At 49.6% G+C, this 21450-nt stretch overlaps 1 protein-coding gene across 1 annotated transcript in view; it reads right to left on the minus strand.

Moving 5' to 3' along the window:
- Positions 1-18716, minus strand: part of LOC105288122 (protein Shroom) — a 47839-nt gene extending 29123 nt beyond the window's left edge. Inside the window, exons 1-6 of the mRNA XM_020034471.2 lie at positions 18343-18716; positions 17324-17636; positions 15693-15932; positions 15396-15550; positions 14459-15307; positions 12636-14366 (exon numbers count right to left, since the gene is read on the minus strand). Coding sequence (XP_019890030.1) covers positions 12636-14366; positions 14459-15307; positions 15396-15550; positions 15693-15932; positions 17324-17636; positions 18343-18686 — 3632 coding nt within the window. The 5' untranslated portion in view covers positions 18687-18716. The remainder of the gene's footprint in view (positions 1-12635; positions 14367-14458; positions 15308-15395; positions 15551-15692; positions 15933-17323; positions 17637-18342) is intronic.
- Positions 18717-21450: the final 2734 nt, after the last annotated feature.

The following is a 21450-nucleotide window of genomic DNA, read 5'->3' on the forward strand; positions in this document are numbered from 1 at the left end:
TTATCGATTAGCCGTGACGTCGGAGCCACTGGAGTGCATGAAACTCTCAAGGATATGCTGGTTGGCACATCAAAGCGGTGTAGAAGAGGGATACTGGAGATGGCTGTTGCCATCGCACAATGAAAATCTTGTATAAATTATCTTCAGTATTTGCAAGAAAAGCAAATGCATCTTCTTTTCGTTGTGAGAATGTACAGTAAATTGCAAATAAATGATTTCCAAATGAATTATTTGAAAACAAGTTATCCCCAATCTGGTTCTGATTTCTGATTTCACACTTACCAGAGTTTCCATGTTAAGTATAACCGTACAAATACAAATAAAAGGGACAGGAAAAATGTCGAGCAACAGCCGAAAACATACGTTCGAAAATCTATTTAGGCGTCTCACAATAGCATCATAAACATATGGTCATAATATTTGCGAACGTTAAATCAGAGACACGTAAGGCGAACCGTTTAAACTTCACGGCAGCATAACGCAATCGCTGTGTTTTTTGACACTTTGTTAATCCGAATCGCCGCGCTTCGGAAGCGGCGGGCGCGTGCACTGCTTTCGTTTTAAATGCAAAAATCGATCCCGTACCTCCGTATCCGAAACTTATTGCTCCCGAAAACCATCGTGTTGATGCTGCCCACTAGATTGTAAACACTCAGATTCAACATCTGTCCGACGAGCGAGTCGCGGTCCGCCGCCGTAGGGAGCTCAGGTCATTGTACGCCGGTCTCGGCGCACCTCCCTCGCACTGTCTGACACTGGGCGATCGATGCCGAAACCAGTCACACATCTGTTGTCATTCCTCATTCGTATCTGTTTCGTCGACGAGCATCTGGGTGTGCGGGGCCGAGGAAAACCCGTGCGGAAACGAGAACACGAAGGGCGGATGCACTTTTTCCCTGACACGCTGGATTTCCCGATCGCACGCGTACACTGACAGCTGTCAACGAACACCGAACGCGAGGTAACGCGGATGACAGGGTACCGTGCTTCGTGAACGCTGTCAACGGAATGAGTCGGAGCACAGTTCGTGGAGCGTTGGTGGAGTCGTGCGAATGTGGGGGGAAATCGTGGGAGTGGGAGAAATAACGAGGAACAGAGAGAGAGAGCGCTCCAGAGAGTGTGTGAGAGAGAGGGTGTGTGTGTGTGTGTGTGTGTGAGAGAGAGAGAAGCGTTTACTGCTGTTCTAAGCAAACTTGCCGAGGATGGATGCACAACGGGCATCAGGGAGATCAGAGCTTGTCCATTGTGACAGAGTGGAAAAGCTGAAAGCTGGAAACCATACGTCTGACAGACGTGGATCGACGAACAAAACGAAGAAGCATGATCCTTTGTGTATGATTCGCACCAAGAGCAGATGACTCGTTTTATTGCAATGATCGTGGCGGCACAGACACATCAACGTGTCCGTTAGCGCATTGTGCTCCACGATATTGTGATCCAAAGTGGCGCGGAATCGTACACGCGCAAACGCTCTCTCGTGCGCTCGCACCTCGGATTTACATTAATGCCTCTGATGAAGTTTCGCCGGATATCGATGCGACGGCGAGACGTGTCTCCAGCGGAAACCGGTTTAATCGGATGTCCAGAACGTCGCCAAGAGACCTCGGAAATAGGCATTCAGATCGCGATCGGAGCGGACGTCGATGGATTCGAATCAGTCTCCGTCGGACGTATATAAAGGTGGCGACGACTTGTCGCCGACGAGAATCAACCGCGAATGTCGAATGTGTCGATTCATCGATAACGCGCGACTAAAGATAAATTGCATACGTCACGGAATCATCGTCCACCCACTGCAATCAGTGCGCGCTCGTCTGGTTGCCGTCGCGGTGCTTAGGTCACGGGGAAAAAGGTTTGATTCGCACAGTGGATAACCGTTTTTTCTTCCACGTTACCACGCACGTTTCCTGAGACGCTGGACCGAGCTGCGAGCTATGATTCCGCGCGCTGCAACTCGCAACCTCCTGCAAGTCGTAACTCGCTTTCCTAGGAGGACAGCGTTCGTAAGTTACGACCGCGGCGGGCCCGAGTCGTAGCCGCGAACGCTGTAATTTATATGTTACAACTGCCGAAGTTACGGAGTGAGACTTTATGACCGCGGAGACGTTGGAGATGCCGCCTTCGGCTTCGCGGAGAAGTTCGCGGAGACGCGGCGAGCGTCACTCGCGCCGGGTCCGCGCTTCAGCTCTGTGATCATCAACCGGGCAGTCGGAAAAAAATGCGCGACAGCCCGAGAGAAGAGAAACCGCGCCGGATCTCGTCAATATGAGCCGTAAATTAACGCGCGCCGAGCGCAACAACCTCGCGCGCGGACAGAATATCCCGCGGGAAAACGCGTTTCCTTGGAAAGAGGACACCGACCCGCTTCCAGGCGAGTGTCGCTTACAGGATCGCGTCGTTACGCCAATTCCCATCGACGTCGCGAGTAATCGATGTCTCCGAGCGGATCGCAAGCGTGTAACCCGTGACACGTGCAGAGAGACCATACATGTCCCGTATTTCCTCCTATCGTCTCCTCTCGTCCTCACTCCGCGCCAAGTACAGATACGTTTATTGGAGGCGAAGGGCGGTCTCGGATCCCGCGGCGCGTCGGGGATGCGGCCGAACATATTTTTAACAGTTTCCCCGATCCGAGCTCCGGTCCTCCTTTTTCGCATTCCCGTGTAATAACACATCTCCGCTCTCGCCGATCTCGGGGATCGACCGGCTCTCGCTCGCTCGTCCCGAGACAGAAAACCGGCACAGCCCCCGGCGATTGTCGTAGGTAAGTGAGTTTGGTGTACATCAACGCTGTACCGTGTACACCGTACACCGTGCGTGCGTCCCATGGCTTCGAATACCTCTCTTACTCTCGCACTCTGCCCTCGTACTCTCACTTTGAAATCTCTGTGCGAGTCTGCTCCCTCGTCCCTCTCGACCACTACTACCTCGTCAATTTTCGACCATCCGGCAACCGGCTGTCGATTGGAGAGATCTTCGAATGCTCTTAAGAACGCAAGATTGAGACGTCCAGAGAAGGAGAGAGAGAGAGAGAGAGCGTTACCATTGTCAAGGCCGCCGTGAGGCTTTGATTGATCGGATGAATGTGACTATCTCGGAAAACGTTCTGATCCGCGCGATCGTGCGCGGATATATTCTTGTTCGTTCGCGCCGCGAGCAACTGAATGATAAATAGTATTCGCGATTTACCGTGACGCTTACTCATCGATAACGTTGACCGAAAGGTATAAAATACATGAAACTGGGATACCTCCGAGCTTTACGATCGTTCCCGCCAAGGTAAATATGATTGCGCACCTGGGCGATGAGTAAGTATCGTCGACGGGCAAACGCAGTTATTTTTATGCGCCTGCTTCGTGAACAAGAGAAACGCGCAAGAGAATCAGGATATATTTCAGTGAGGAAGCATTCAAACGAACGATGAGTCGAGTCTGGTCACCGTCGAGAGGCATCGGCGTCTCGATGCCGCGTCTATTCTTACTTGCCAGACTGGTCTTTCGAGGAAGAAAACACGGAAGAGAGAAGTTACGTCCCGAATTTAGACGGGCAGCTTTCCAAAATTTCAGCCGCGGCAGCTACCGTGGACTCGTCATGAAAATGCAAAATTCTCATACGTGCCGAATTGAAAAACTATTCCGCACCGTGTCCAGAAATACTCGCGTTTGTGTGAAGGATACGAATGACAATTGCCATTCGATATCGTTGAAAATAGCATTAGCCGGTTTCGGAACGCAATGCTACTACGAGAGTCGAGGCGTCGCGAGACAGATTTATGACGGCACCGTCAGGGAACAGGGGCGTTGGCTGTATAAGCTCTTTTCTTTTGGCCGTCGATACTGTTATCGATGTAACGAGATATGCCGATAGGTGTGGCGTAAAAAATGACGTCGCTCGTCTCTGAATACCTTGCTGGAAAGCCGACGTCGTCCGGCTAACGTACGATGTCCGCTCGCTTTTAATTATCACCAGTAAAAACCGGGACATTAGCGTGACTTTTAAAAGCGCTCGTGGATTTATGGACGCGGGGACGACCGAGTCACGTTGCATTTTATCAACGGGCGCAACGCGCTTATCACTGCACTTCCGCGCGAAAAATGAGAGCGCTCGTCGTAGAAAGCGCGTTTTGCGCTTCGCTCTCGTTTCTGCGCGCGGACTGACAGGTTGCGAAAACCAGGGCAATAATAGGTTCTTCGTAGATATTTTTCTTATCGCGATAAATAGTCAAAGGCGCCGCGGGGAAAAGTCCCGTGCTTCGAATCGATCGCTAATAATACCCGCGCACCATTCCGCAGGAAAGGGATGATTTTTCATTGCCTGTCTACGAGATTGGACGACTGGCGGGTATATATGATCGACCAATATATATTTAGATTAAGCGAGTCGGTGTACTTACGGTGGAATGAACGTTTGTCATTCGTGCCTTACATTGCTCTGACTCTCATTTCAATCCGGTTCTAATGCGATCAGCGTACCAGCACTGTAGTAAATGCTACGTTCGGCATTCGACATTAAAATTTGTGTCACGGCAGATCGCGATGTAAAAATGTCTGAATTGATATGCGATGTGTGATACTCTCTTCCCAGTGTACTTATCGCGCTCTCGCGGCGCCGCGGCAAATATGTATCTTTTAAATTCGCTTTAATAAGATTTATGTTGCTTCCGATTTTTAAGCATTACCACGGTTTGCTTTATCGTCGTACCGGCTGACGTTCGCGCAAAATAATCTGGAGTTGGGCGCGCTGTAGAAATAAACTCGGCCGTGCAATCTTGCGAAACGTCGCTTTAAAGAAGATCAATGCGTTCTGCACGTTCGCCCGAGAACAGACCTTCATACTCTTCGACGGGTAAAAAAATGATGACTTGACACGGAAAAAGAAACTCGGTGCCAGAAATAGATATCTCAGAAAACGTCGATCGTAAAATAACGTGCGTGCTTCGAAAATAGCTGCAGTAAAGAGAAATATCTTGTACATCCACGCCGCATCATAAACGTTTTTACAAATAGCGTCCGTACCTCCTTTAACTGTATTACTGATAGTTTGAAACGTGCGGTTTCTTCTAGCGAAAAGATAACTTTCAGCATGAAGATATTGCGGAAGATATTGCCGAATTAATCAGTTCCGACGAGAAGAGTCTTGTAGATACTGAAAGTTGTATCTTATGCTAATCAACCTTGTTGCTGATATAGAGATGAATCCAGCGTGTCTATATTCGGGTCTCTCGAAGTGGCAGTTAGTCTTTTTTTAGGTCAAATCTTCGCGTTGCGATCGCCGGTCCAACATGCTGATCGGACCGTGGGTCACAACGAATCACGCATGTACCTATACGTTCGCACGAGCGCCCATCGACTCTCGGCATCGCTGATGTCATTCGCTATTCCGGTGATCAGCGATGCTTCGGATTTACGTACACGATCTACGCGGCGTCCGCTATTCCGGTCGACGCTTGACCCTGGATCGTTTCGCGAGGGTGATTACATTTCGCACGTAGAGACGTATGTACCCCGAAAATCTGCCTCGCGTCGTCGCGTGGCACGCGCAGATAAACAATCATAAAATAACGACGCGCCTAACGATCCCGTTCGTTGCTTTAATAGCGCTTTCCTCTCGCCGCCACCGATAACGCTCGATAAATTCGACGTTTCGCCGATCTGCAGCGCGCAGCTCGTAATTCCGCCAGTATTAGCCTCCGCGTACGATCGTTACGATTAGATCGAGATGTACGATTCGCTTTACAGCTTCGAGCGGAAGATTTATTGGAAACGGTACGTACATCCCAGTCTCTTTCAGATTCACCCACACGCGGCCACCTCGACATCGATCGCCGATTGTTGCGAGTTTTATAGTTCATAGTTCTCTTTCCTGTTTGATTATAAAATAAATTCCCGATACGTCGTTCCTTTATCAGCCGCACTAAGCGGAATCGATCACGACCAGATAAAAGCCTCCCGGTCGCTGGGTGATTATCCTCCCTTGTGAACTGTCGTGACTCGTGCGCGTGCGGTGGCTTCCTCCTGAATACCTGCCATATCTTCCGCTTTGTATAAATACCGCGCCCCGGAATGTCCAGAGCAAACTGGGCGCGCACATGTCACCTATTTATAACTTCGTCTCTGTCGTTGTATCTAGAATACACGCAACGCTGTCTTATTATTCGCGCGTCCAACGAGAGGAGGATCCGCTGCGCCAGGCCGCTATCTGCGGTTTGCCGCGTCTGCACCGGGTCTTCCTGCAGGTGCGGGAGCAGCCGCGGTTACCCTCTTGGCAAATGTCAGCGACCTCGCAGCGATCCCTGCGTCAACGGACCATCGGCGTTTTCCTGTTGGGTCGCGTGTGGCCGGCTCCGGCTTGAGGAAGTGCTGGAAGCGCACTCTCAGCCGTCCCGGTCGTTCACGTCGGCTCGTTCATCGGCGAGATCGTTTTTACGGGTCATTCGGCTGTTGGACTCACGGCAGGAACCGTGGGCACGGAAACTTTACGAGCACACGGAGCCTTTATTGCGAATTCCGGAATTGCGCGCGGCCGTGTCGGCCGCGCGTGCTGGCCCGCTGAAAGCTCCGAAAGCACGTGTGGAACATAACGTGATGCATCTTTCGTTGCGCTGTTGCTGCGTCTGGTGCTACTGCTTTCCCGGACCACCCGCCGTAATAATAAAGTCGCTTCTGATTTGCCTCACATGTGGCTGACAGCCGCCGTTTGCAGGCGCGTCCGCCCTGCGCTGGAAATTCCACTTTGCGCTTGATCTTGATCGAAGCGTAATAATCAAACGCGATGCGTAATAATCAATCTTGCGACACTGAAATCTTTTATAATCAAGACGAAGATAGAACGTAAAATAAATTCTGTGCTATAATAAAAAGTAATTTTAAATTTCTGGAGTGAAAGTCAGAGTTCAATTGATAATGTTTGCTTCTGAACATTTGTATTTGTGACTGTATTTCATTTTTAGAATAAATAATATATATTTCTTAAGCTTCTGACTTATATTATTAGATAAATAACACGTGCAGGAAAGACGAGAATTCCTAAAACTTGCTATTTCTGGGTTTTACAAAAACATGCCGTTCCGTAATATAACTTCGACGCCAGTTCGTGACTATGAATAGAGAGTCTCTAATCCGATTAGAGCGAGAAATCCTGGAATGTGCACATTGCCTGAAGACGGCATCTGGGCCATCTGTCAGTGTCCACGATAGCAAAGGGATATCTCATGTTATTGCACGCGATTAATTGATCGAAGAGAGTCAATTCGGAAAAGGAAATGGCGGACGAAAGACACTCGATGTGGAAAAGTCGCGCGATGAGTCGAGAATTATGCGTGTTTATCCAGGTGCAGATGAGCACGCGAGGCTGCGTCGTTTTCTAGATCGTTGACGTTACTCGATGCTACCTGAGAGTGTCAGAGAAAACATCTGGAAGAAACGTGATAAATTTGACAGAGCGACGTGTTCTGTCCTGCCGGACTGCGCTTTGACACATGTCCTAACGGTACACCACTTAACTAATAATACCGGACAATTTAACACAAATTGGACTCTTTCTCGGAAACTTTGACATTGCGAGATTTTGCTTTAAGACCAACTCGTGGAAAATTTTCGTCGTTTTTTATTTGACTTAGAAATTTTATAATAATTCTATTTCAGAAGTTACGTCAATGTTTATCCATACAATAATAGTCTCATTTAAAGTTACTCATCTAAAATGCAACGCACCGCAAAATTTGAACAGCAAAATCAGATTTGTAGTATGTAGCGAACAAAGAAAATATAAAAATAACAATTTACGTATACGATTTTATCTTTTCTTTTTTCAAATAACTCAATATGAAAATTTGATGAATAAAAATAATTTTATACATATATAAAATAATTTTTTATATTATAAAATTATCTTTTTTTTTTCATTTCGACGATGCATACGAAATGAAATATGATTCTTACTGCAAAATAGTTTTCGAACGATTTGTGTTAATCAGTTGGTCGCAAAGCAGATCATCGTCAAGGAGATACCGTTCCTTGAGATGGTACCGTGACTTCGTGTCCGGTGTCGTCCGGTCTCGAGTCGCTGGCTATTGTCTTTGTGGCTGTTTCGTTTGCTGTTCGCTGTCACATCGTCGTTGCACTTGTGCTTCCTTGGTAAGGCCATTACCTCGATGGAGAGTCGTAAGTCACAAGCAGGACGATGTGCTCCGCGAAGTCGAGCGTAATATTCTTCGTCCGAATGAACGAAATAATGGCGACGTTCGAGAGTAATTAGACATTTACTGTTACAATTTATACGTTACTTTAAAGCGCGTATATACACAGTATGTATGTATACACAACTTCTATTTAGTTTCGTTCATCGTAGCCATTCATAGAGGAAACCTTGTTTTGATTCTAAGCTGATTCTAAGAATTCATACTAAGTTTCGCTGAGATCCTATTTCGAGAAATGAAAGAGTAAATACCGCCCAAATTAGGAAAGTCCATAATTTCGATTGAGATATTTAATATCCTAATCACGTGAGTTTTCTGATCACAATAATAAGATGAATGACAATTGTTCAAGAGATTGAGATTTCCTTTGTATGCAATTATTTCGTCCTTAGTACATTTCCGATGTCAAACTGTACTGGATTTCCCATACACGATTCACAAATTCAGTATTTAATTTTGGAGATTACATTTGAACGTTAATTGTTCCTTGTTCACGCATGTAAGACTGGTATTGCTACTATCACTGCTACACGCGCTTAGAATTAGCCTTGATTGCATATAATTGACCTAGTTTCCGAACTAGTTCCAAGTCCCATCAAGTATGAAGGAAGACGTTACAAAACAACGTTACATGGAAGGTCCTAATGCCTGTGCCTTTTTATACGCCCGACGTGGAATAAAAACGTCGGCGTAACCATGTCATTTATTTCCATTTAATAGTAGTTAAGTCGTGTGTTGTATAATAAAGATACATAATATAGACCGACGCAGGTACATCGATAACACGATATAACGCGGATCTAAAATCCACCCTAATTTCATAACATTACTGTTTGATAATATACTTGCGGCAGACAGCAAAGTGACGCAACGGGTTCTCCACAAAAATTGGAGTTTCACCGCTTTTACGCTCCGGACTGCTCAATCGAAACGATTTATCGCATCCCCGATGCAATTATTCCGACAAACGTGGGGCGAGATTTTACCGTTTCGCTCACTCACTCACTGCTTTCTTATATTCGAGAAATGACGGTCTTGCGCAACGCCGAGCGCGCATTTTTGCAACCGCACCTAGGAAAATATCTGCCGGCCAGTCGGAGATAAAAGTGATCGAGAAAAACGTATTGCACGCAATGTCTCATCCATGCTTATTCCTGATGCTCGTGATTTCTTTTTTTCCACGTGGAGACATTTCCAGTCCCAGTGAAACCGTTTGCGAATCAGGTGAAAGACGCGTTTCATTGGGGGCGAAATACAAGTCACACGGTGACTCCGCTCGAGCTGACGTACGACACACGATACGCTCTTTTCTAGACGAGTGCCGAGGTTTACTCGGTATCATCCGAGGATACAAGAGAGTAGAAGATGTCAGTGGCCGACAAGAACGACCAGTGTAAGCGATACTCTGCCGGGTGTCGACTACCCCGTCGTTGAGGTCGCGGTATCGCCGCATACGGCCGTGCAGGTGCTGGCACGGTAAAGCGAGATTTATTCCGCCGCCGCAGAAAGTGACGAATTTTAAGCTCCACCTAAGCGGAACGATACTTGAAGCTGGTCTGGAGATAATAGAATTTTCAACGCAACGTCATCTATGTTATTTTTATTCCATTTAACGAGCGAAACGAACGTATTTTACTCATAAAATGCGTGCGCAAAAAAGATCACGTTTATCCGCACGTATAATTTCACGCCACACTCGCAAACTGCTCGACGCAATTTCGCAACACTCGGCGCGCGGTGGAGCGCGCAAAATTTTGCGCAATTAAATGATAATGTCACAGAAGATACATTGCTCTTGCACGTCAGAGTGAATACGAGATCACTGTCAGAGTTCATTATTAATTTATCGGGTACCCATGGTACCGCACCTCGTCCATCGCCCGGCGCCGTGGAGAACATGATTGAGCACCATGGAACAAGCGCAACACGCCCGTGGTGGCACCCGCTAACCTTTTTTCTGACATTTCTGCCTTCGTAGGTTGGTTCATTCGAAAGGTTAAACCGTCGCGCTCTCGAATATCTAGCGCGGTCGCGTGACGTGAGAGAGAAAGAGCAGGGTAGCAGAAGCAGAGCTTCAGAGCAAAAAGAAGGAGAGAGAAAGACGGGGAGGAACGTCCGCAACGGTTCTAGCGCTCTTTTACCGGGGTAATCTCTTCTTCCTGTCGAAGGTCGGCGCGAGTCAAATGTTCGTTCGGCGAACCGTGTCGTGGAGTTCGGAACATCTTCGCCGGAGTGCGTATCGGATAGTTGGACGACCGCTCGTGCATTGCGGGAGGCAGGTAGCCACCCAATCAGAGCGAGGAGGAAACAAAAGAAAGGTGAAAAGAGTTATCGCCCCGTGAGATCGTGCCTACATCCTGTATCCCAACTGGAGAACCCAAGTTGGCGGTCGTTCAGTCCGGCGTGCAATTATTATCAGTCGATTGTTGGATCGTGGCTTTCTCTATCTCTCTTTCACGTCGGCTCGCGCCCGGCCAGCGTCTTCCCGTGTTCTCGCGTGGATCCTCTCGGGATTCCTGTTTCCTTTTCAATGGTCCTCGTGTGCTCCGTGGCCCGAAAAATCATGGATCGATGAATAAAGAGGCGCCGGGTCAGAAAGCCGCGCTTCGTCATTACCATCGACCTCTCCTTGCGACTCCTGGACTTCCTGCGAGCGCGTGTGTTCCCGTTCCTCCGCTTCTCATACAATTACTCGCGCCGCGCGAGACCGTCCTTGCCCCGGCTTCTCGCCTTTCAAGAATGCGCTCGACGTCGCGCGCTCGCGTTGTAATTTAATAACGTATTCCCGATATCGCGCTCAACGAGCATGACTCCCCCTGCGCTCTCGCGAAAGCGTTCGCGGTTCGCGACCTCACTTCGCCATGCGAGAATTGTACACGGGTTCTCTCTTTCACGGAGAGACGCCGCTTAACGTTCCAATTCCGCGCGAACTGTTGGACGTCGGCGACGAATCCTCCGCGTTCTGCGTGTCCCGACGTCGCGCGGGAGGTCCGGAGAGAATTGCTCGTAACGCGTCCCCAGCGTCATCTAAAAGCCGCGTTGCACATAATTTCCAGAAAAGTCACACGATCGTAAATCAATCCGGTAAACGGGCACCGTTAGATTTGCAGTGATAATCTCACGGTAATGTATGCGACTCGGTCGAGCGAGCGGTACGAGAAAATAATTAACTACTCCGACTGATCCGAGTTCGCTGAACTATCACCAGCAATCCTCCGGGATTTACGAGAATCTTGGAGTCTGCAACAGCGCGCTGACAAGAGCGGACAACCGAGCGCATTTCTCTTTCGTCCACCATCTCGTTAGACCTCCTGTTTTGATTTCCATATCGGTGACAGAGCATTTCGCAAGCTTTATGGGAATGTGGATGTGGTTATTAAGTTCTCTAATGACATAATTCACGTTGCGGCGGTGTTTATGAATGTTCCTACGGTTATAAACGTTGTACGGGATTTATATGGTTCGGGTAACACGGGGTGCGAATGGTTTGGCGAACGGTGTCTGTAAAGCAGTCGACATTCAAGTATAATTTAAACGATGCAAAATACTTTTCGTGTCAAACGTGTACACGGACGATTATCATGTTTGCAAGGATATCTTTGATAGTATATTGCGAACGTAGCGTTTCGCCAATTATGCCTTTTTTTGTTTGCATTTGAAAGAAACAGCAATTACGGAAAATTATATGGGGCCTATCTATGTCAAGAGAGCGGGAGACGAGCCGGCAAGTCACAAATTACGTTGGCGGGTACGAGCGATCTCGGATTGTGCGTGGTTGTCGTTGATTGATACGCGTAAGAGACGCTCCGAGCGTTTTCGCGATCGCGAGCGCGGCGCTTCGGATTTCCGGGCGATCTATCGATCTTCGCAGGCCGCGCGGAGTAAGGTGTACTTACAGTTATCTCTAATTCAATTGATCGAACGCGGGATAAGCGCGATGCGCGATGGGACAGTGCAGACACATGCGTTGCAACCTGTAATGACGATGTGCTGTATTTGCTGGCGACGGAGGCGGCTATTTACCATTCAGTTACTTTGCAATTATGGGGGTCGCCCCGTGTATCCCGCGTCTTAAATTACGCAACGCGTTCGTTTCAGCAACAAACGCTTCAGCCGGCTCAAGATTCTTAATAATCGACAATCGCGAAGTTAGCAGCACGGAAGACGTCGTGAACCTGTGTCTCCGAGACGATTAACAAGTTCTGAATGGTAAAAGTGAACGCTGATCGTAGCACTTATGACGCAACCGTTATCCTCGGAAAATCAGATAACGAAAGCATGGAGAATTATTAGATTAGATTTTATTGGGTAATAAAAGTATAGTTTGCCGTTATGCATGTTCGCTCGCGACGCTAGCACCATAACGGTTGTCGGTAATTACTAGTTTGTTAAAGATACGATGCAATAATAACAAACGTAGATTACTATCAAGACTCACCCTTGATGAGAATGCGGTGGTGCAGGTCTCGGTGGAGGCGGCAAGGATTTCCTACCGGGTGTGTTCTGCCGTGGTGCTAAAGGTGGGGGCGGAGAACTGGGCGAGCCCGTGCTATACCTCTCTGTAGGACATTGAGCCTGAGGTTTCTGCTTCGGCAGATCAACGTACTTCGGTGGTAGTGCATAGTAATTCCTCTGCGCCACGTCGTTGGTACGTTGATGATGGTTAGGAACGTATTTCGGCGGTTCATGATACTTCTGTGGGTTCGATTCCGAAGGGAAGAGCTTCGAGCTGGCCTCGTATCCCGTTTTCACCGGACTGCCGATGGAGAAGCTGTGATTTCCGCTCTTCAGGTACTTGGACGGGTTCTTCGCGGCCTCCGTCACCGGCAGATAATTCGGTCTCAACGACGGATTCGCGGCAGTATTCTTGTCCGCGTTTTTAGGCACTTGTGGTTGCGGCCTTTGACCCGACGAGGATTCCAGTCTCTGACCGGAATCGTTTCGCAGCAAACCGGATGCGTCGACGCGCGTCCCGTCGACTCGCATCGACTCCTGCCGGATGATCCTCGACTCTACTGGTACCTGCGGGGCGGGTCTCTGATTGCCAGAGTCGCTGTACCTTTGCGATATGAGATCAGGCAGTTGGGCGGGAGGTCTAGCTGGAAAAGGTCTCTCCTCAGATATTCTCCTGGTGGGCGCTAGCCTACCGTTCACCATGAGCTTCTGAGTGGCTGGATATCGCAAACTCGAGCGTCCCGTGGCTACCATCCTGTGCGTGGCAAACCCGGCCGATACCCCATTCTCCAGCACCATCTCGGAGTCTGCGTGCTTCAACGCTGCGGAAGATCTCACGAATTGATGCGATTCCTGCTCCTGCGTTCCCGTCTTTGTCGAATTTGGCGAGGATTTGCCAGTAGATTTATCGTGATCTCTCTTGCCATTGTGCTTGGATCGTTTCATGGAATGCCGTTCCGACTTGTGTCGTTCGCATGACCTTTCACGACTGATCTTTGCCGTTTCCTCTGTCTGGTGATGGTGAACATTATTGGACTTACGCATCTCCGTGAAAGAATCGTCACTGAGCTCGGGTGGTGGGGGCGGTAATGGATCGTCGCAATCGTGGACCTCGTTCTCGGTGACTGTCGGCGGCGACGGAGGTGGCAAGTCCGGGCTAGGCACACGTTCGTTGTAAGCGTTCCTGAGGTGCGGCTTTTTAGGCGGTCTCTCGGGCACCCAGTCGTCGATCGATATGGCTGGTCCGACTATCACGGGACCCAATAAATCCGTGGAGAGGCTGCCGCAACTGTTGCTGTGCTGATGCTTAGGACTCGGTAGATCACCGCTTCCCTGATTCTGGCCTCTATTGACGTTCTCCCGCCATGTACCGCTGGCGTAATCCGATGCTGAACTGGCCCTTCGAGATGAGGATGCTCTCGGTCGAGGAGGAGGCTGTGGCGGTGGACTTTGAGGACTCTGTGGACTCTGAGGAGCTGGCGCGGGGCCTTGAGCCAGTTGGGGCTCTGATCGCCAAGACGCCTGATGGTGTCTCTCGTAGAACGACAACAGTGCTTTCTTCTGAATCGCTTTCAAGGTGGGATCGGACACTCGGTGGCGTTTTTCCGGGTCCAGATAGGTGTAACGCATTTGCTGTTGCTGTTGCTGCTTCTCCAGTTCATTGATACGCTCAGCTACCGAAAGCTGCGGCTGCGACGATGAGTTCAACGTCATTCTGAAACAGAAGCGTTTCTGTGATGTGATGCAATTCGCAATTGAATTTGTCACAAAAAAATGTAAAGTGTAATTAAAGAAATATCAAGTTACCTTGACGATTCTTGCGGCTGCGTTGTACTGACGGGGTACAGCTTCCGTTGATTGCGTTCGCGATCTAAATACAACACACTTTCCGAATGGTGCCGCTGAGGAGTCTGTACCCTCGCGCTGTGAGCAATCAGTTGTTTGCTGCATTGAATCCCGTTGCTCTGACTCACGTCGGACATGGATCCATGCATGGAGTTCCAGTTGTCGGAACTCTGTGGACTCGCCGAGCCAACTTGTTGGCGCGTAGGGCTCTGCGGCATAGATTGGACGTACTTGTCGCTCTCGAGTCTACTCGAGTTCTCCCACTGATGACCCGCTTGCGGCCTGTCATTTAGCGAATCGTCGTCGATATTAGACTCCTGCCATTTACTTTCTCGAATCACCGACGTTTGGCAAATCTCGTTGATCGATGTGGACATTACGCAGTGTCCGATCACCGCTGGCAGGCTCGGTCTCCCCTGTCCCTGCTTGTTTCGGTCGTTCATCGAGGTCTGCCACTTGTCGAGGCTGTGCCTGCCCTTCGTTGATGGGATTATTCCAGATGTGCTGACGTCGCTCATAGAACCTTGCCACTTTTCATGACAAACGTTGTTGGGTTTCTGAGTCAGGATCCCTCCGTTGACACTGCTAACATCCGACATCGATCCGTGATGCCATCGATCTGATGGCCCTTGGCGAGGAGGCATGCCGCTCGAAACGCTGACGTCCGACATCGAGCCGTGCCATTTCAGAGTCTCGCTGCTGGAGGCGCTGCCACTGGAAGTGGTGACCACGCTATCTCTTCCTTCGCGAGAGGTGTCTTCCCAGGATGCCGCGGGCCTTTGTGCCACCGCCTCGCTGTCTCTTCTCAATCTGATAAGACGAGCGATCTCTTATTAGCATTATGAGGATACACGTGTTGCTTGATATTAATGAGGCAATTGTACAAATGCGATCTCACCTGTCGAGAAATGGCGTGTTGGTCGTAGAATCCACACTGGACACGTAGCTATGGTAGCCTTCGGACTGCGCATAGCTGGCCTGTTGAGAATGCTGCACCCTCGTATATTCCTCGAGACCCGCTTGCGTTAACGTTGTTTCACGATAGAGATCCACCTAACAAACAAGGAAACACGATTATAAATTTGCGGAAGACATCAGAAAAAGAAACCAACAGTGAAAGGTAATTAAACGTTCGCGAGACGTCGTGTGTTTTGCTCGTGGTATTCTCGGAACGTTTAGCCGGTTGTATGCTTACCTGAGACACCTGAGGGTCCTGATAGCTTCTTACGTAAGCCTCCAAGTCAGCGTGACTCAAAGTCTGAGATTGCTGTTCCCGTTCCGGCGGCGATGGAACCACGTACTCCGCATCGCCCAAAGCTTTACCCTCGCGATCCACGCGCGGCCACAATCTCGATTCCTCCTCGATGTTACTCCTGTTCCGTGACTCGTAAGTCTCGGCCGGGATCTTCTCGCAACGCTCCATCACCGTCTTCAACTGCAACATTCAAGTTTTGCAGCGTAACAGAAAATCGCAATTTTATCTGGAAAGTAGCACTTGCCTCGCTTGCCGTGACTTTTATATTTTAAACGTTCATTTTCACGTTGTTGAACGGAATTGAAAGTAGGACAATAGCGCCGATAAGGAGTAAAATATCTTACGCGAATTCTCGCGTTGATCAAGAAGTATTCGTGCGTTCAGACGGCAACGCACCTACCTATTTTACGCCTATTATGCGCCTGTTATGCGCGATTAGTTTTCAGCGCCGTGGTATTCTATGACTCACGATTCTAATGTAATTTGCTCTCTGCGTTCCGCCGGCGAGAAGTCGAAAAAAAATCACGATCTTAAAATACATCGCCGTGAGGAGAGCTAATTGCGCGCATTCTAAAATAGAAACCGCGCCGCGGCCTAATGAAACTTCACGATCGGATCGGCGAGAGGAAGGAAACGCGGAGGCTAACTTTAGTTATCCTCTTCCCCCCCCCTTCTCTCTCTCTCTCTCTCTCTCTCTCTCTGGACACCTGGAGTTTCGGTACACACCGGAATTTACGACGCGATGCGGGCCGGACCACGAAATGCCGTGGCCCACTTCTGAAAAAGCCGGTAGCGCGGCCGATTATGTCACCGAGAGAAAGGAGGGTGCGGGTGTGGAGATTAATTGCATACGTGGTTTCGGGTCGCAACGCGATACGTGATACAATAGCCAAGGTCCTGCCCCGCGGTGATTCCGATTCTTAACACGACCTTCTTTTATTAGCTCGCCCAGATAGACTGCCTTTAATTGTTAGACAGCGTCGACGTGCGAGAGACTCTCTGCGATCCGAAGGCGCGCGAGGAAAGTGCTCCGATAAACTCCGTTGCCTCGTGACTCGTTAATACTGGCGGGGTACTATTACCTCGCGGCGTCATGTAAACGAGATTCGATTTTGCAACCGGCAGGACAATCGGGAACGGCTGATACGGCGAATTCTGTGTACAGAAAACCGTAGAGGGATATCGGGCTGATGCAAATCGCGCGCGAATGGCAGCAAGGAGCTCGAAATATTCTGTAGGTGTAATGTGATCGGCGTGGCACCATAATGAGCGTTTCTTATTAAGCGTTCCTATTGTACGTTAGCTGTTCCTATTAATCGTCGCGATTATTTTTGTGAAACTCGCTGCTCACGGTACCGCGTCGCAGCATTAGCGTTCAAGAAACAGCGAGACGCGCAGAAGTGACGCAGAAATTGAAACCGCGCGTGTCCGCGCGCGTTGCGATATCTTTTATGTATCCAATCAATAGTAAATCACGACGTAATGTCGCTGAATGTGGATACGCGCGGTCCCGCTCGTACACAGGCGCGCGGCGTAACGGCCGCGAGAGGAAGAAGGCTTTTATAAGTTACCTGCTGCGTGAACGCCGGATTGGGCCTCTTCGTGTGTGGTCTGGTGTACTGGGCCGGCTTCTCCTTCGGATAGTTGGTATGGTCGGTCCAGGACTTGGAGCGATGAGAACCGCTGTGTCCCGTGCTGTGGATATCCTCGTCGGGGTGTCTCTCGGGCGCGCTTGGCCACGACGGATACTTCTCGTGTCCCGGGCCGTAACACACGCCCTTGAGACTGGAGGCATCCCTAACTGGCGGCGTCGGTGGTGGCGAGGCTTCGTCTCTCTCATTAAGGGGGAGCGTGAAGCTGTCGAATCCGAGGCTCTCGCTGTACCTAATGGGACAGACGGGAATGGAGAACGGTCGCATTATAAGCGCACACCATGTACATACGTACATACGTACGGACATACGTACGTACGTGGTACGCGCACGACAATCAAAGCAGAAAATAGCACGCGACGTGACGCAACGTTTTCCTCCGCTATGTGGAAACAATTACACGCGGATGCAAAATTGCCTCTTTATTAACGTCCTGTCCGATGAATCGTAATATGAGCCGCATGCGCGCCCGCGCGATGCTCTCGCGTCTGATGTCATTGAACTACTTTATTACCAGGATGTATACGGACTGCATAATTTATGGCACAGTCAACGAGTTCAGCGTAACTCGCGCGGTAATCGGGATACTCCCGGGTGTTCCGCGCTTCTATTTTCCCGACGGTGTACCGTTCGCGCACGGGAAAAACTCACGAGTACTCGGCGGGTCCGCATACTCCCGCTTAAGTACGCATTGACGCGTCCGCGCGACGCACAAAGTGCGTCTCGCGTGATGAACACCTTGTTCCATCATCCTACAGGTAATCTTATTATTACGGCTCTCAATTTGAATCGCTCCGTCGACGATTCCTCTCACGATCTTCGGGTAATTCGTGCCAGACAAGATAGAGCGAGGCAGAGGGAGAGGAAGTGGAGGAGAAGATTAGAGAAAGAGTTCGCATCGCGTCGCGTGAGCGAGAACGAGCACGGGAAACACGTACCCGCTGTCGTTCTTATAGCCCGGAGTATTCTTCTTGTGACCGTCGTTGTAACTGGCAACCGCGGCAGCCTTCTTGCTACCGTTGCCACCCTCGAGATCGTTCTCCGTGCTGGACCGCCGCCCGTCGTTTCTGCGACGATAGTATTCGTTAGGAGCCACCGACCGAGGCGGACTCTGCTTGAGGCCATAGCCTTCCTGAGAATACGACGTGGCACTCTTGAAATTGGCAGCCTCGCTCCCGTGGCCATGACTCGTGTACTTGTAGGACCCCGGGGGACAGGAAGGTGGGCCTGGGGCCTCATCCTGGACGCGATATCCTGGCGGCGACGGTTGCAGCTCCGTCATCGTGTAACCAACGTCCCCGCCATCCGGGATACACCTAAACAAAGAATTAAAGCTGGTGAGCTTCGATGTTTCCCGAGATGAAATCGCCGGAGATTAGACGGTAAAATGAATTAAGCGATTATGATAAGTATGATATAACGGAATCAACCATGCGCGGAACGTTTTTTTAGATATTTATGAGGCGCTCGACAGACACATGCAAATCAAACGTGACGCATGCATTTTATCAAACGATTTAATTTCTCTTGTAGAACTACGGCAAGATTATGGTGCATTGTGTGTCGGTTCCGCTTCCTTTGAGGCAGAAACGTAGTTTAGATCATGAAATGCGAAAATTACAGCCACATTCACCTGTAAAAGTGCGAGCAATTACATGATTTTACACGTTCGAAACGTTTCTCCGATTAAATTCATGAGAATCATGCTTACTTGCCGCAGCCACGTGGATTAAATGCGAATTTTCTAACGTATCGAGTACATGTTTGTTAACGATGTAAATGATCCCAGTTAACATAGATGTACGATCTGCACTATAATAATCTCACTTTGTTCATGGAGAGAATTACGTTATCTGGTAGTAGGTGCGAGCATGTAGGATTGGATGCTAGGCGTGTCGATTACGAGATAAAATCCGTGGAAAACGTCTTAGGAAGACTGGTTATTTAACCTTTGGGCGAGTTTAGACACGTATACGTACAGTTAGCTCTCGGGCGACAGAGGAGTAATGAGTCGCGTTAATAGAGGCGCACTCAGCGGCATGATTGATGAAACTGATAGATAACGCTATTCCCAAGTCAGGGGTCTCCGGAGCGCGTGAATAATGACAGCTTTTAACGAGGAACACGGATGCTAAAAAGCAAAATAGAAACGATTCCCGCGTATCCCGCGGAAGGTATCGCCGAGTGCGTGCCGAGTTGCGTTTTTACTTTTTTCACCATGTAGCTCTTTATCCGTTTCGCAATTAATTTAAATCGTCGCGGATTAATCATAAATTACGCGGCGAGCAGTGCGCGGCTCATTTGAATTTTAAAACAGCTGCGAATATCTCCCCAGAAACGACCGGGCGATTGAGTGGAGTCTTGTAAAAACGACGAATTTAATAGCGCGTACTTAGAATACGGGTGGTCGGTATTTATTATCGGGTTACTGGATTTTTCTTTTGGCCGTGCGATTGACCGAAGCCAATCAGTGCCATTCGTTAGCGCGAGGTTCTAAATCACAGCAGAGTCTTTCGGAATCGGCTGCTAATGCTCATGCGTCACGTGGGAGCACGATATTTCCTCAACAACGTACTTATTTTCACTTCCGAGACAGAGACAGGCGACATTACATGTGCCAGGCGAAGATTCGATTTTCGTCACGTCGCAGAGGGAGGAAAGAGACACGAGTGGGAACCAAGCAAAAAGATGATCTCGCGGAGAGCCGAGAGAGCGTCGGGTTTCGCGAACGATAAAATTTCGCAAGCTTACGTGCGGGATGCGAAACGTCTTGGAATCGACTGTGCCCGAGGCACCCCGGCAACGTCGATTTTTACCCACGACCCACGTTTCCGACTTCGCCCGATGATGACTCCTAATTGCAAGAAACCCCGCACGCAACGCGTACCCGGAGCACGCACCGGAGAATACTCGCCACGTCCGCCCGCACACCGCTCCTCATGTGGGCGATTGTAAAATACTCGGGTGATTTTGCAACAAGGGAAAGTACACCACGTACCCGAATGCAGTCGATACTTCTTCAAGTATCTGGCGCGTAGCTGCTAATAAGCGGTCGTTTCAGGAAATATCAAAATTACGGTCGCTCTAAAGACAATAGCGTGTAAGTAGCGGATTTATTTGGTCGTAGCGGTCCGTCCGTACCCATAATCAGGTACGATAAACCCGGTTATAATTCATGCACGCGTAATTCCGTAACGTCGTGCCAGGGCGACGTCATGTCGTTGTTCTCCGAGATAATCCGCAAAACGCAACGGCCGCTCTGTAACCGATCAGAGAAATCGGCTTTCAATCGCTAATCAATTGAGCATGAAGCTACCAATCGCCGAGTCTCGAGAATTCACGGGCGGCTAGCGTGCGTTAAATTGGATTTGTTGCGGTGGGCGTGTCGGCACACCGCACTTTTGCATAACGAGAAACGAGAAGCCGGGACAGACGCCGCATACGCCAGATTGTGGTCTCTAAAGAACCCGAGCGCGGCCGATATAATGACGCGCGATGAATTCCAGCATTCTGGCAATCTCTCAAGCCATCAAGCGGCGAGCCATCGTGTGAGAGTGCTTTGCTCTCGGGACCGATTGTAGGCTAGTATGCCATGCACGCTGCGCTAGCCCGGCTTTCATTGCGAATAAATCGCGATCGAGACTTCCGCGACAGGAGACCGACTCGATTGAGCGTCCCGCCTCTCCGAGCATGAGGTATACTCGCTCCTAATAATCACGCACGCCCCCGTCGGGAATTATCCCCCTTTTCACCCTCTGATGCGAGTTACGTTTCTCGCAGGAGTTATCGGTTGCCGTCGATGTAACAGCGCGCGACTACTCGCGCGTTATTCTTTTCGTGCACGCAACACTGGCGCGCCGTGTAATTTCCGACATCGACCGCCAGCAGGAATACGCCGCGCGCGCACGCGGCCGATCATTACCGCAAATTGCAACAATGTGGCGAAGGAGCGAGCGGCCGATCTCGGCGAATCGCTGCGGGAATTGCGCTCGCGGCCCGGAAAAACTCACCCCCCTAGACAAAAACGATAGAAACGAATCGCGAGC

Source organism: Ooceraea biroi, chromosome 1 (assembly GCF_003672135.1).
Source record: "Ooceraea biroi isolate clonal line C1 chromosome 1, Obir_v5.4, whole genome shotgun sequence".
Lineage (NCBI taxonomy): Eukaryota > Metazoa > Arthropoda > Insecta > Hymenoptera > Formicidae > Ooceraea > Ooceraea biroi.